At 43.7% G+C, this 15,563-nt stretch overlaps 1 protein-coding gene across 3 annotated transcripts in view; it reads right to left on the bottom strand.

Annotated features, from left to right (window-relative positions):
• Cc2d2a (coiled-coil and C2 domain containing 2A) overlaps window positions 1-15,563 on the bottom strand; it is a 95,629-nt gene that overhangs the window by 17,441 nt on the left and 62,625 nt on the right. For all 3 annotated transcript variants that reach the window (XM_031342130.1, XM_031342129.1, XM_031342131.1), the window contains 9 exons: window positions 13,888-14,035; window positions 12,440-12,578; window positions 10,521-10,724; window positions 8,791-8,883; window positions 7,446-7,537; window positions 4,600-4,767; window positions 2,819-2,924; window positions 1,310-1,419; window positions 74-170 (listed from right to left, as the gene is read on the bottom strand). In XM_031342130.1, the coding sequence (XP_031197990.1) occupies window positions 74-170; window positions 1,310-1,419; window positions 2,819-2,924; window positions 4,600-4,767; window positions 7,446-7,537; window positions 8,791-8,883; window positions 10,521-10,724; window positions 12,440-12,578; window positions 13,888-14,035 (1,157 nt within the window). The remainder of the gene's footprint in view (window positions 1-73; window positions 171-1,309; window positions 1,420-2,818; window positions 2,925-4,599; window positions 4,768-7,445; window positions 7,538-8,790; window positions 8,884-10,520; window positions 10,725-12,439; window positions 12,579-13,887; window positions 14,036-15,563) is intronic.

The following is a 15,563-nucleotide window of genomic DNA, read 5'->3' as shown; positions in this document are numbered from 1 at the left end:
GGACCTACACCGTGGTAGGGGATCTGAACATGTGGGCAGAGTTCAGATGACTCCCTTACAACTGGAAACTCACCTCCAGGATGTCATACAGCACTTCATCAAAAATGTTAATGTACACATCATCCTTCACTGACTGTAAGCTGGCTGTGCTATAGTCGCCATTTGGGGCCCTGTGACAGCACATGAAGAGACCATGAAAACAGACAAAACAGATGCTATGAATGTTCAATGTCAATGCTTCAAAAATGCTGAGTCGGAACACATGCAGTCCCTTCTTCACAAGGAGCTCTCACACAAGGGCATAAAACACTTATTTTAAATATACATTCTAATGGGACTGGCTCTGAACTTTGGGCTCTGCAGATCCAAATCCTATACTGGCTTGTACTGATAAATACTATATTCCCCAAACTCCATGATAAGTCTTGCAAGGAACTTTCCTGCCAGGACCTTCCTTACATAGCTCTGTGGAAGGCTACAAGGTCTCCAGCCAACGCCAGAGTTTTGAACTTTCTAAGTACCTGGGCTCCAAAGCTGCCCTGTCCAGAAGGAGCACCTCCAGTCATGAACTTCCTGCTAGACCGTGACCGGAGGGATGGCAACTGGCACTCCTCACTCTCCCACATGGAAGTCAAACAATACAGGGGTGAGAGAATTCTTTTCTGGACATGGTCATGAGGACCCAGCCGTGCCTGTGTAAACATGTCCCTCCATAGCAGGGTTAGAGACTGGGGTACCACAGAGATGGAGAATCTTCATCTGGCCTTCCTTTGCTTGTCTTGTGGATGATGGTAGTGACCATGCCTCTTTTGATTTAATTACTTCTGAATTCTACCCTGATTTGTCTTTCATTCCAAAGATCTCCCAAGGGGACATAGAATATACATAACACCTACCTCTGAGGCCTTTAAACTTTTAGGCAATTTGAGGTACTAAACTAGTTTAAGAAAAAAAAAGCCTTTGGCCTGTAAGAAGTCAGAGTGAGGAGGAAAGTAGATTGTTCTGAAAGGGAGCACGAATTTACTTTTTCTTTTTTCTTTTCTTTCTTCCTTTTTTTTCTTTTGGGAGATAGCATCTTACTGTGTAGCTCTGACTGGCCTGGAATTTGCAACGTAGACCAGGATGGCCTTGCACTCACAGAGATATGCCTTGCTCTGGCTCCGGAGTTCTGGGGTTTAAAGGCATGGGACACCTTCACCCAGTTGACCCAGCTGTGGGCACAGAGAGGCCGCCGGCTCCTTTTTCCCCGCTGGGATACTTTGTTGCAGGTCAGCCACTCCCGCTGCTTACACAGGGGAATTCCACTCACCTGAATGGAAGTTCCAGTTCTTCGTTCCAGCTGGGATTTGGTCCTTCAGCTGTGGTTGTGTGGCAAATTGTTCTTTGAAAAGAGACCTCCACAAAAGGCCGGACTAAGACCTGAAAGTCAAAAGCAAACCCACATCTGTATTGATTAATCATTTTGTTGTTGACAGAAGGAGCCATACTTATCAAATATGTGAACATTTTCTATCTCCGCAAAGTAGAACATGCTTATTAAGTAGTATTTTTCGGAAGAGAATGAAACAGGAAGTCTGTTCAGGAGTTTATAGGTAATTTGTTTTTAGTAGTGAAATGCAGAAAAGGGAGATTTCTTCAATGTGGTCACACTGGGAAGAAGAAAAAAGATTCAGTGACCACTCCCAGGCCATCTTTGGGATCTTGAGGTGAGGGGAGGGCTTAAATAGAAAATGATATATGTACAGCTAAACAGAACTGGCCAAGGCCTGGTCCACTGGTCAAGGCTGGCTGAGTCCCAGATCTCTCCCACAAGGATATCTGACAAAGTTGTACATCTTTTGTAGGAAACAAGTTTCTCCTCTAATGGGGAACCAGGGCTTCCACCATTTCTTGGAGGAGGCTGGGGTCTCATTCAGACCAAGTTGGCCCCAAACTCATTATGAAGCTGAAGATGACCTTGAAGTTTGTGTTTAAATATATAAACATCTCTCCCTTAAAGTAACCTTACTTTAATCTCCTCCACCTGATAAAACAAGTATTTGCAAAGAGCCATGCCTCCCTACATTCCTGGAATTTGACCCTCTGGGGCTGGACCCCTTCCCCTCTCCTGCATTTCCTTTGTGATTCTTTCAAAACTAGCTAATTGTGAAAGACTCTGAGTAGTAGAAGAGACAGTCACCATCTGTGTTAGTACAAAAACTAGATGGCTTTCTTGCCTCTGTGCTCCCTAGACTCTTCTGTGTTCTGCTGCACCCATTTTGCAAAAGGAATATTGCCTTGCTAGGCTGTTTTCAATTTGTGTATGTTTTTTGTGCTACACCAAGATTATTCTTTGTTCCAAACATTTGGAAGCAGGATTTTATCATGTAACACTGACTGACTGGCCTTGAACTCCTTTTGTAGACCAGGCTGACTTTGAAACAAGATCCACCTCTCGAGTGCTGGGACTTTAAAGGCATGTGCAACAATGCCTGGTATGCAGCAGAGGCCAGAAGAGGTCATTGTATCCCTGGAACTGTGGTTATAGGTGGTTGTGAGTTGTGAGGAGGGGGACAGAACCTAGGGCCTCTGTAGGAACAGCCAAGTGTGCGTAACTGCTGAGCTGACTCTCTAGCTCCTGACCTGGAACTTCTGATCCTCTTGTTCTACTTCCCAAGTGCCAGGATTGTAGCCCGTGCTGCCACACTCAGTTTATTCAGTGCCAAGGATCTAACACAGGGCAAGTGCTACAGCAACTGAGTGATATCCAAGACCCTTCTACAGGCAAATTTTAAAGACACTTAGAACAGGAGTCAAACCCAGCCTTGTTCTCTCTCACCTGGCCGAGGGGGTAGTCAGCACTGTGTAGTGGGCTGTGTGCGCTGGGGGAAGCAGCTTGCTTTTCACTGAAAGTCCTTGAAGACCTCGATGGCTGCTGGAACTTGCTAGGAGGGAAAGCAGATGAAAGCAGGAAATGGCAAAGAGCGTTTGTCTACTGAGCTAGTTTGTTTAAAGATGTGCGGTGCTGGTAGTTGTCAGAGTGGCCACTGTCTTTAAGCTTGTTGATATCTGAGTATGTGCTGGTCTAGCTGGGGTACCTCACAGTTACCAAGGCCTTCCACCCACTTCCCTTCCCAGGCCTCCTTGCCTCTCGGAGAGTGGAGGGGAGGATAACTTTCCCTCTCCTCCACTCTCAAAGGTGCCTGAGGTGTAAACTCCAGGCCCTCTCAGCAGCAGAATTCTGACTCCATCTCATTCTGGTTCCCTTCCACCATATCAATAGATGTTCTGTAACAGGGCAAAGGATTAGAAAAAGGGCAGGAGCTGAAGAGGTGTTGGTGGGCAAGAGGACGCGTTGCACACAGATGGGAATCTGAGTTTGGATCTCAGCACCGATGTAAAACACTGGGTATGACTATACATGCACTTGTAACTCCAGCACTATGGGAAGTGGAGACAGTAGGACAGATGGGGTTTAGCTGGCCACCAACCTAGTTCCAAGTTTAGTGGGCAACCCTATCTCAGAGGATTAAGGTGGACAATATAGAGGAGGATACTTCACATCCTCCTCTGACGTCCGAACACAAGCATAAAACTGCATGCAGCCATATGCACTTGTGTATGCACACCACACATTTGTACATATGCACAAAATAGAAAAAGTAAAACAGGGCAAAATAGTGGGGCGAGAGGACAGAGAGATGGAGAAAGAAAGCACCCAGAGACTCTGAAAGAAGATGCCGCAAGTTATCTTGGCTCTTTGGAATCTGATAGTGCTGGATGAGCTGGGCCAGGCCACATACACCATCTTTGCTTGTTTTCTGCCTGGTAAAGCAGACGTAGTAATAGTGGTGAGAGTTAAACGAAATGATGTCTGTGAATGGACCCACAATGGTACTGTACATTGGTGAATGGACCAGTTCTCCTTTCTTCCATTACACCAACAAGGGTACCCACAAAAAGAACTTCAATTCTTTATCTTTCTATCTCTATAAGAAACTTAGAATCGACTCTACTATAGGTATGTTCTCTCCTTTGCACCAAGTTGGTGGACCACAGTAGTCATAAATTCAGTGGACAACAGTAGTCATCGATATGGTAGACTAAGGTAGCCACCAATATGGTGGACCATAGTAGTCATCATCCATTTTTCTGAACAAGTAGCAGAGGTGAGCCATGGACAGACACTTCTTATGTTTCTGTCTAGCTCATGCCCATTTCTTAGGCCCTGCCTCTTTGCTACGGGTGACCAGACCATGGGTTGTCAGCATCTGACCCCAGTTAGCACCCAGCTTCACTCCTGAGAAGGTGATGTGGAACTATTTCCATCACATGAGAAAAAGGAAACAAACAGAGAGAGGCAAGTAGGAGAGACAAGAAGGACCCAGGAAAAGCACCTTGATCCCGATGGTTTATCATAAAGCTCATCTGTGCCTCTTATCCTTGGGCTCTACAGGATATTCCCAACACCCACACCTTTGAGCCTAAGTTGACTACATTACTTGCAAACAATAGGGGGTGGGCTTCTCCAGGAATGTTCAGGTCCTGCTGCACCGAAACTATTAAAGAAGGTCCAGGTTGGCTTTCATTCTGCGCATTATCTGTTCTGAGGGCTCTCACCTCACTACGGGTTTCCTTACAGGGATGTCATAAGCTCGGATAATGTTCACCAGCAGCTTTATGTCTCCATCGGACAGGTTTTGGGCTGTCACTTTCTTCCGACCTTTCCTCCGTGGTCTCAGTGGTCGCTTTTGTTCTGCCAGCTTGAAAAGGCTTAGGCCCAAAATGCTAATGATTATAGAACAGTATTAGGATTCAGTATCAAAGAAAGGTCCAGAAAGTTATTAGATGGCCTTTTAAACTATGCTCCAAGGTCCCTCAGAGATGCCTGGACATTCTCCTTTGAAGGAGGGTTGAGAGAGTCTAAAAATTCTGCCAAGCCAGGTGGGGAGGGAGGTGATCTTATTGCATGCTTTATTAAAATTCTCAACTGCCTCTCGTTAATGAAAGCAAAGTCAGGTCTATCTGACCCTCCACCCCCACCCCATCTGCATCCCCTGCCTTGCCCCCTACCTTGTTCACCAGCCCCTCTAGCTTGCCTTGTGCTCTCCACCTTTTGTAGTGGCTCTTGCCTAGCAGCTGCAGCTTTACCCTGCCTCCCCCGCCCCCCTCAGGCTAGTCTTGCCAGTTTCTCCAGAGAGCTAGAGGCATCCCTTGGAAGGAGCACTTCCCTGGAGCATGAGCCCCAGAGTACGTTCACTAACTCCAACAATGCTCATGGCCTTCTTGGGAAGTTCCTGGATAGTGCTTCTTAACTCTCTGAGACTACACAGACCTGAGTGTGAATCAATCGTGGCTCTGCTCTTTGCCTTGTGACAAGCTATTTCACCTCTGTGAGTCTGCTTCATCATGAGTAAAAGGAGGGCACTAGCATCCTGAAGTGGTCCAGAGGGTAAGTGAGGAAGGGTGCATAGCACCCTGGCACTTGTTTTGCACTTACTAGATACCCTGAAATGAGTAAGTATTGGAATGGCGGTGACCAGAATATGAAAGATGATGCTGGAGATGAGGGAAGTGAAAGGGTACTGGGAGAAAGGGCACTCTCTGCCTTTTATTGAGGGATGTGCTACACATTGCCCACAGACGAAAGCATCAGGGTCAGCGAGTCATGAGAGGAGCTTAACAGGAAAGCAGACCTAACCATGTGCCTAGAAGCTGATTTGTGACAGTGCCATTAGCCACAGGGCACAGCCAGCCACCATCTGTAGTGTCCAGGGACCTGCCTGGTACAGCACTGTTTCCCTGCCTTCTTGGCAGGTGACATGCACCAGCTGAGGACAGAGCTCTGCAGCTGCTACCTGAGCACTATTGGTGCCTCTCACAGAGAATCCTAAGGGGATTCCAGGAGGGGATCAAACTTGATCTCTAATATCCTACACAGAATAGGTACCATTTATAGATGTCTTCTGTATTATCTAAAGGAGCACTAGCAACCTTACAATAACAGCTTAAATGATTCCAACTACATTTACCACATTTTTCAAATAAAGAAAGCAAAGAGTCTGCTACATGCCTTGACTTGCTGAAGGCTGCTTAATATAGGGAGAGAATTAGAGTATAAACTCTGTCCATGTTCTAGTCACTCTGCTGGGACACATACCTAGCCCAAAGACGGGAGTCTGACATGACACATCTCCTCCCTTGCCAATGCTTTCTCCCCCAAAAGATGCTCTTGTAAGATATCAATGCCTCCTTACCAAGCAGTCTACCTATGAGCACATAATTGACTGAGACTATTAGAAATGGAAGCATTTTAATTTAAAGCCAAGAACAAACTAAAATTAAAAAAAAAAGAAAGAACATACCCCGAGCCTTCAGAACTTAACGCAGAAAGTAAAGCAGAAAAACAAAGAAAGAAAAGAAAGAAAAAGAAACAGCATGAAAAATCACCATTTGTTCTAACTGCAGCTTTTATGCCTGTGCAAACATTCAACGAGGCTTGCGTAGGTCAATGTGGTCACTGTTGCCTTCAGGACATGGATAGAGTTTCAAGGGACTGCCCTGGATGATACTGTGTCTTCTTTCTTGGCTTGACAAGGGAGAGGAAGTGCATGCATAGGAAATGACCTTTGCATATTTATTTTATTTTTAATTGTGTGTAATGTGTGTTTCTGTGTGGGGTTATGCCCATGTTCCTGTGGTGGTTAGAAGAGGGTAACGGATGTTACAGGTGGTTATGAAGAGCCCAACATGGATGTAGGAAACCTAATTTAGGTCCCCTGGAAGAGCATTAAGTGCTCATAACTGCTGAGCCATGTCTTCAGCCTCAAAATATAATGTCTACTGAAGACCAGACGCTTGGCCACTGAGAAGGTCATGGAATGGATGCCCCCATAAGACTACCCTTATAGGGAGTTTCTTTTCACTTCCATGCATTCACTCCTGAAGGAAGCTATATGAAGAATAGGTCAACAGGGAATCCGGCAAATAACTCAGTGGCCAACCTCCATGTACATATCCATTTCCATGTGGCCTCACCAAGCACACACCTCAGCCTTGTGGAGGAACCCGGCTGTCCCTTGGGATCCTAGAACCTCAGAGGGTGTGATCTCAGCCACCTCCACCATGTGAAATGTATGGGAAAGCCTGGTATTAGACTAGGAAGGCAGGAAGGTCATATAGACGTACAGGAGGGGATGCTCTCAGAGTAGTTTAACTGGGATGGGAAACCACAAGGGCTACCGAGCTGGCTTTGGCAGTAGAGAAGGCTGGGATGAGCTCTCATGGAAAAGGATGGAGAGGCCCAGGAAATCCCTCAGCTAACATCATCATGAGGCATTAACCAGGTTGACCCAGATTTCTAATACATACTCTATAACGACAAAATCTTACATACATCTTCCATGTAACAGAATAAGATAAAACACAGGCAGCAATAACAGTAGCTTTGATTGATTAATTTTTACCTGATATTGGGGACGTCTTCTTCTACTACCAAATCAGTAAGAAGAAAATGGTGTTTGGTAGTTAGGAAGCGATTTACTACTGCTTCCCTAACCTGGGAGAAGAAATCAGCATTACTAAAGGTGATCAAGTTATTTAAATGTCATTTGACCCTTTTTCTTTGTGTTAGTCCTCCCTCTATCCCCTTCTCCCCCTCCTACCCCCCACCAGTCTTCTATGGCTGGAAACTCTCTGGTCCCCCACCCCCACCCACTAGACTGTAAACTTCTTAAGGGCAGAGATGGACCATTGGTTTGGATTGTTTTTTTTCATTTTGTTCACTGTTATATTTTTAGGAAATTGAAACATTTCTGCAACAGACGATAGTAATATTTTGTTGAATGAATACACTAACAATACACAATACAAAATAAGGAACAGTCTTGAAGTATGAACAATTGAGAACAAATTTGTTTTTAGTTTGTTTTAGTTTGTTTAGTTGGTTGGTTGGTTGGTTTTCTTGTTTTCTTTTTTTCTTTCTTTCTTTCTTTCTTTTTTTTTTTTTTTTTTTTTTTTTTTTTTTTTTTTTTTTTTTTTTGAGACAGGATTCCTCTGTGTCACCCAAGCTGTCCTGGAGCTCACTTCGTAGACCAGGCTGGCCTTGAACTCTGCCTCTGGAGTGCTGGGATTAAAGGTGTGTGCAACCACTACTGGAGAACAAATTCTTAGGCTCTCCCCTACTCAGAATGGTTCATGTGGAGTTCCAGTAGTGAAAGTTTTAGTTGGCTAGCACATGTTACTTATACAGAATAATCCACTTCCGAATTTAAATAAAGGGCCTCTTAGTTGCCAATTAGTTAGTAATTATTTTTGCTACATATGTCATAGCGGAGATAATCTAGATAGGAAGAATGCATTGTAGTTACTATAGCATTTCTTATAAATAATTTTAAGATGACCAAAAAAAAAAAAAAATGGGAAAGAATAAACAAAAGGTTGCTTTAGCTAGCTTTTAGTTTTCTAGTATGTAAAGACAGTTCAATGTGGATCAAAAACTCTTGCTTTTCTCATAACAGTTGTTGTAAAGCAGCACAATATAGACACAATCAGGAAAAAACAGGACCCAGAAATGGGATCTCTCCTAATCACACCCCATTCATAACAGTCAGCAGCACAATCCACGCCATAGCTTGGTGGTTTCGTATATTTAAGAGGTAGATATCTATTTTTGTATGTGGGAAAACAAGCGCTGAGAGACTATGTGGCTTGCATAAGATGCCATAGACTTTTATAAAAGCGGAAGTACTCCCGTCTTACTACCCTGGCTCTCTTCTCCCTATAAAGACGTTTTTTAAGTGGTTTTCTTACTTGCTGAAGGTACTTGGCTACTGTGGCTCTGTGCGTGTCCAGGTGGTCCTTGGTTTCAATTACATTTCTGTCTCGTAATCGTTTCTCATAGTCCTAAAATTAGAAGGACATCATAATGTCATGATTTTTAAAGTGCTCTCTGATGTTTTTCTTGGAGTTATCACATGTGGCTTAACTCATAAATCATGATTCTAAATCTTCCTCCTTCATCCAGACCCGCATGTGCAGCAGGCAGGATTCCAAGTCAGTAGACCGGAATGCCTGTATACCACTTAAGTTAAAGTGTTCACACTGGAAAGAACAGACACCATGGGAGAGGCAGAGGAAATTGTTACAATTCAGAGTGCTAACATGCAAACCATGTAACCTGGTCAAACCCTGTGCATGTTTTGACTTATGAGTGTTGAATGAAGTGGTCATAAACATAGCGAAAAGCTCTTGTGAAAACTGTTAGCACACGGCGTCTAGCTACAGGTAACTTGGGTCAGCTTCTTGGAGGACAGTAATAGATTACTTTGGCTTTCATCTTCTCAGGCTTATCCTTCTAAGTACTGATAAAACAGTGTGGGTACCCCTGGGGATCACCAGTTCTACTGTGTATGCCACTCTCCGCCAGAGTTGAATGCCTAGCATGCCTTCTAACACAGATTGAGTGATTCGGAGATGCCATTCAAGGCTTTTGAACTTGGATGAGGAGGGGACCTCTGTCTCCTTTGGCTAAAGTCCATAGTTCCAAACTTGGATGATACTGGTGATCATGTGGTCAACTGGAGAGGCCTATCTGTAAATGAGAAGGCAGCCACTACACCAGGAGCCCAGACAGGATGGAGAAGTACCCTGGTATCTGGGTGGTCTGCAGGCACAGATGTATGCCACTATCTATGTACTTTTATTTTTAACCTTAAACATATATTTTTAAGATTTATTTTATTTGTATAAGTGTTTTGCTTGCATGTATATTACATGTATGTATGTATGTGCACCAGGTATGTGCTTAGTACCCATGTAGTTCAGGAGAAGGCATCAGATTCCCCTGAAACTGGAGTTATGGGTGTTGAATGCTAGGAACTGAATTCAGGACCTTTGCAAGAGTACGTGTCCATCTGCCCACCCGTAACCGGTGGCCTGTCTCTTCGTCCTATTCTCATCCTTGTAGGGATTTCATCATCTAATTCACTGCAGTTGATAGCTGAGAAAATTCAATAGTGGGAAGAACCAAATAACAAAGATATCTGGCAAGAGTAGTTTCTGAATGGAAAATCACAATACTTTCTAGAGCCTCTCCGCTCACCTCCTCACACACAAACTTGCCTGCCTTTGGCTGGCTTGTTTCACCAACACGTTCCGTTCTTCGTCACCCGTCAAGGGCCAGCAGGTCCCACCTGTCTTGTGAGCTGGCTCTGCTGAGTCTTTGTTCTCCTCTTGCCTGAGATGCTGTACTTGGTCCCTGCCTGCCTTCTTGCCCTGGCTGCTCAAATCCTAACCATCCTGTTCTCCCGCTTTGCCACTGTATCCTGGAGAGTAATTAGCACCGACTTACTCTACTCAAATGGAGTCACAGCTTTGAATAAGGCAGGCATCATTAGTAATATTAGCTCAGAAGGTATTTTTCACCATAATTCATAATAATAATTGTGCTGCAGTAGAGAAAGCAACATTGTTGAGAGCACAGACACATACATAGCCAGCAGCAGACCAAAGTGCCATCGCAGATGGGTCAAATTTCTTACCTGGAACACCTTTTCCATAATTTCTCGGTCGTATACTGGAATTTGTTTATAGTTCCGGAATTCTGGCACCTCTTGGCTCCTGAGATGGAGAAGTCGGAACCGTTTCGATCTATTTAATTCCTCCTCTGAGACAAAGTTGAATTCCTGCTGCAGCTGCTCCAGTCGGAAGAAGTCAGGGACATAGGATTCACCACTGGTAGCAACCTGTAAGAGCAAGAAGGCGCACAGTTCCAGACAGCAGGCAGATACTTAAATTAACCAGCGCTGGGCTCCGGGAATGCCGACTAGTTTTCAACTAACAGATTTGAAAGGTAAGTTACATTAAAACTTAGCAGAGGCAGGCAGATGCTGCCATAGGTGCTTAGTGGTTGGTTTTATTTGTTTGTCTGTTTTAACATCACAAACCATTTCCCCCCTAAAATTTAAATAAATAAATAAATAAATAAATAAAAGTTAATTTCACTTTTGATATCTGTGCTCCTTGTTGATATGCAAAGTGAAAAGGGAGAGCTATGTCAGTACTGGAAATAAGATTTCTGAGTATGTATAAAATACCTATGACTCTTAAATTCCTGTGTGCATATGTGTAGGTCAAGGCTTCTCGTCAGCTGGCTTCACTCAGTTCCCAGGGTCATCATGATCTCCTGACTGAAGAGGATCTCATGCATGGCCTTCGTTATTGAGAATGAGCCAGAGATGGGCATGGGCCAGCCAGCTTCTAGGGCCCAGGAAGGATAGCTCCTAGACACCACAGAGAAGCTAGCAAAGTGGCTACCCTCCCTGAGGGCACTGCTAGACACCACAGAGAAGCTAGCAAAGTGGCTACCCTCCCTGAGGGCACTGCTAGCCCCTCTCCCTGGTTCTTTCCCAGCTGTGGCCTCCTTCTAGGAAGAACAGCAATGGCAGCTGCTCTCTGGGACCACAGGAGACTCTGCTCTTAAGCTAGGGAAACACTTGGCCCATAAAGAGATGCCAATTGGAAGGGAATCTCTGTGCTTTACTTTTCCATGGAAAAACTACTGGGTTAAAAATAAAAGGACATGATAAATAAGTATATTTATTGTTGATTTCAAGATAGTAACTAAGACATGACTTCAAAAACATTCTATGAACTATGCTGCATTGAGGTAGCATTGACTCATCCTTCTGATATGAGTCATCTCTGTGCTAAACAGTCTCACGTTGAAATGAAAGTTTGTAAGGAACAAAGATGAAATTATTTGTCTTGAAATCTAGATGAAAATGAAAGTTTCTTAACCTGTTGTATGGTCACCCCATGAGAACCCATTTGTTTATGGTAGTTGGAAGACAGTTAAATCCATTGTTATTTGATCCCAAGAAAGATGAATTGGGTGTGTTTAAGGTCACATAGTTGTAGACAATTTTCATAAAATACCCCATCTGAGTCTATAGTTAGTTTTCTTTATGTGTAGTGGAGAAATAGAACTTTTCTTTAGGGGTTGCAGGAAACAGTAAGAAAACTAGCTAATTATATGTACCGTCTAAGAGTTCATGCACGTCAGCACATATCCTTATCTACTGTGAGGGTAGCACAGGGCTCAGGACATTGATGCTTAACTGTGTCTCACAGCCAGGGAGCTGGCAGAGCTGAAATTTCAACCTGTGTTTGACAGCTCTTGCATTCTTTAACAGCTGTTTGGAAAACTGTAAAAGAGGAGGCAGGTGGATTTCTGAGTTCAAGGCCAGCCTGGTCTACAGAGTGAGTTCCAGCCAGGGCTATATAGAGAAACCCTGTCTCAAAAAACCAAAAATAAAAATAAAAATAAAAATAAAAGAGAGAGAGAGAGAGAGAGAGAGAGAGAGAGAGAGAGAGAGAGAGAATGCATGCAAAGGGTAGTGTAGGGTATTTTATCATCTGAGAATGATAGAAATATCTTGTGCATCTCTGGTCATGTTACCGAGATCAGTTGCATCAATGGGGCGTGGTTGGGATCATTGGGGTCAAGCTTGGACTCTGCTGCCCACTTGGCCAACTTCTTCATGTCTGTTAGCCCTGATGTGCCAATGGATGAGATGGCATCTGCTCTCTTCAAAGCACTGGAAAAACAGCAAAAAACACAAACAGAAAAAGCAGTCAGAAGCTTGACTTCAGTACAGTCAGCGCTGCTTACAGAAGCCATTACCTTCTATAGGAGGAAACTCTGATGATTTTCTTTACTTGATTATCAAACGTGTTGTAAGGCAATGAAGAATTAGGAATGGAAGGCATGCAAATGTGACCTAGTGCTGTGACTCTACCCAGTGTAGTGACATGCCTCCCATTTCACACCCTGCCCTGGTGGTCCATGGAGCCCTGAAGGCCTCACCTCCCAGGCCAGTGGAAAGCAGCTTTGGACACAGAACTCGAAGGAGATCCATGCTCAGCACAGATTACCATACTTGACTTGCTCATTCCCTGCTTTACTTCAGGAGGAGCCAAATTTTTAGCCCCAGGGGATGTGCAGTGGACTAAACTCCAGTGAAAAGATCAGAAAATGCCTGGCTGTATGGCCAGCCAGCTTCCATCAGAAGTGGTTCTTAATTTGGCACAGAGCTGCATTTGCTTCTGGTAGGTTGGTATGTGGATATGTAAGACAAGAAGGGGACAAAGCAAAACCTATTCTAATTTTCCATGTGTTTGAAGTCATTTGGAAAAGTGTCTTCTCTGTAATGGAGATACATCATTTTATTCAAATTTCTCTCTCTCTCTCTCTCTCTCTCTCTCTCTCTCTCTCTCTCTCTCTCTCTCTGTGTGTGTGTGTGTGTGTGTGTGTGTGTGTGTGTATGTGTATGAATGGTTGTATATATTTTTATTTTAGAGGTGAGGCAGCCATGGCTGAAGTGGTTAGATGACTGATTGATAATGAATCTGTCTATGCCAAGATGGCAGAGGGAACCTCTCATAGAAGGATGCAGGTTTCCAGGCTGCAGACTGCCTGGACCAGCAGTCTATCATAGTGGCCACCTGGACTGGACTAGACTGGGAGGCCAGGGCTCCTCCTTCTGCTCTGGAGGAGGACTGAAGATCTAGCTGTTGGGGAAGAAAGCTAAAGAGCAGCAACTTTCCCACATCTAGCAAGCTCTGCCAGTCACTATCAAAGAAGCTTCATGTGCTATGCACCCCTGAGTTCATGGGGTGAGAGAAGAACACAGAGTTTCTGAAACAATTAAGCAAACAAAAAAAAATGTATCTGACACAATGACCATCCTATGTATGTCAGCTGATTAATATTCTAAATTTTAAGAAAAAAATGCAAAACTACCATTAAAATACAGGCAGCTAGAAATGAAAGGAGCGAACGTGACATCCCAAGCCTCCCCAGTCTATGTCTCTAATAGAGTCTCCAGTTCATTCTAGTCATGTTACCTTCGAAATCCAATGTTCTGTTGCGACAGTGGAGGAATTAAAGGAATCCCATTTTCTCCAACAGCCCATGCCACACTGTGGGACACTTTGCCTGATGTCATTAGAGTCAGTTGATTGCTGCCATCAGCTTCAAAGGAGAAGGGCACCCCTAAGGGAATAGCAAGGTCAACAAGGTGGTGTTTAAAAGGAGAGGACGCAGGCCTGCAAGAGTTCGGGTGGTAGGGATGGTGAGATGGAGCACAGGCTTCAAGCCCGGCCACTAGATTTTTTTTTTCAGGTAAATCTGCACAGAATCAAGCTCTCTCTGACAGCTCAGGGTAGAGTTTCCATGCTGTACTATCCTTGAGAGCATTGGTGTGCAGTATCCTGGTTCTGCTATTTCACAGCTGAGAACTTTGAAGAATTTTCTACCTTGTCTGAACCCTAGTTCCTTTACATATAAGGGAAAATAACAGCATTCTTCTGACAAGTTTTTCAAAATCAGGTATTTGTCTATTTATTTAAGATATTTACATGAGCTTCTATTAAGGCTGAACTTAGCAGTGAAGAAATTAAACAAATTAAAAGAAATGAGCTTATGTGACCTTTTACAAAATCGAGTCCTGTTGTGGTGTTTGTGTTTTAGTGTTTCTAACAGAGCTAGTAAATGAGATCAAGGCTTAGTATGCTGGTGAGCATTAATCATTAAGGGAAGAAAATACATAGAGAAAATGTATGCTGTAGGGGGCAGGGGTATGGATGGTTTTATGTTGTGGCCAAGGCACCCTGATTAGGAACACTTTCTGGCTAGGCATGCAGAGGCAGGCTGGATCACTGAGTTCTGGGCCAGCCTCATCTACTAGCAAGTTCCTGGTCAGACATAATGGGATCTAGCATTATCTAGGAGACGAGACAGCTACATAGAAAGAACCTGTCTAAGTAAGCAAACAAGCGAACAAACAAAAGAGACACCATATAATGTCTCTGAGGAAGGAAAGAGATAATCATGTAGGTAAAAAGGTAGTTAGACCATAAGGTCCATCATACATTTTATTAGAATTGAAAATGTTAATGAACTGTTGTAGAAATATTTAATCCCAATCAAGGATTTCTACACAGCCTTTGACCCTTTAGTTTCCTGATAAAAGACACACACGTAGCCTTTAGATTTATAATAAGCCTTAAACGGCACACGAGCTCTGCAGATACCTATTTTCTACGTTGTTAGAATTTGTTTTCCTATTGATAACCCTGAGTTATTACTGTGTTTCATCTGGGCTGCTCTTAACTCCAATTGGCCAGCCCTCAGGACCACCTAACCATGGAGGCTTCTCTCACCTCCATTTACCTTCTTCTTCTCTTCATGGTTCTCCTCCAACTCCAAACCCTGGAAACCTAAACACTCCACCTATGTCTCTTCTGCCTAGCTGTTGGCTGTTGGCATCTTTATTTACCAATCAGAAAAGAAATAACTTGGGGGCAGGGTCACTTGGGGCTACATGCAGATTCCAGGTCTTGGGGACCTACACATAAGCATTACAACAGACTGTAAGACCAAACCTCAGCAATGAATGATCTCCATATAATGATTAAAATTAGTGTCTTTTAACTTTATATACTTATATCACTCTGATATATCTTTTTATGCACAATTCTTCATTTTCATTTCTAATTATTTCCTTACAAAAGATTATTGC

This window comes from Mastomys coucha, unplaced genomic scaffold (assembly GCF_008632895.1).
Source record: "Mastomys coucha isolate ucsf_1 unplaced genomic scaffold, UCSF_Mcou_1 pScaffold22, whole genome shotgun sequence".
Lineage (NCBI taxonomy): Eukaryota > Metazoa > Chordata > Mammalia > Rodentia > Muridae > Mastomys > Mastomys coucha.
This window is presented reverse-complemented; position numbering and strand designations above follow the sequence as displayed.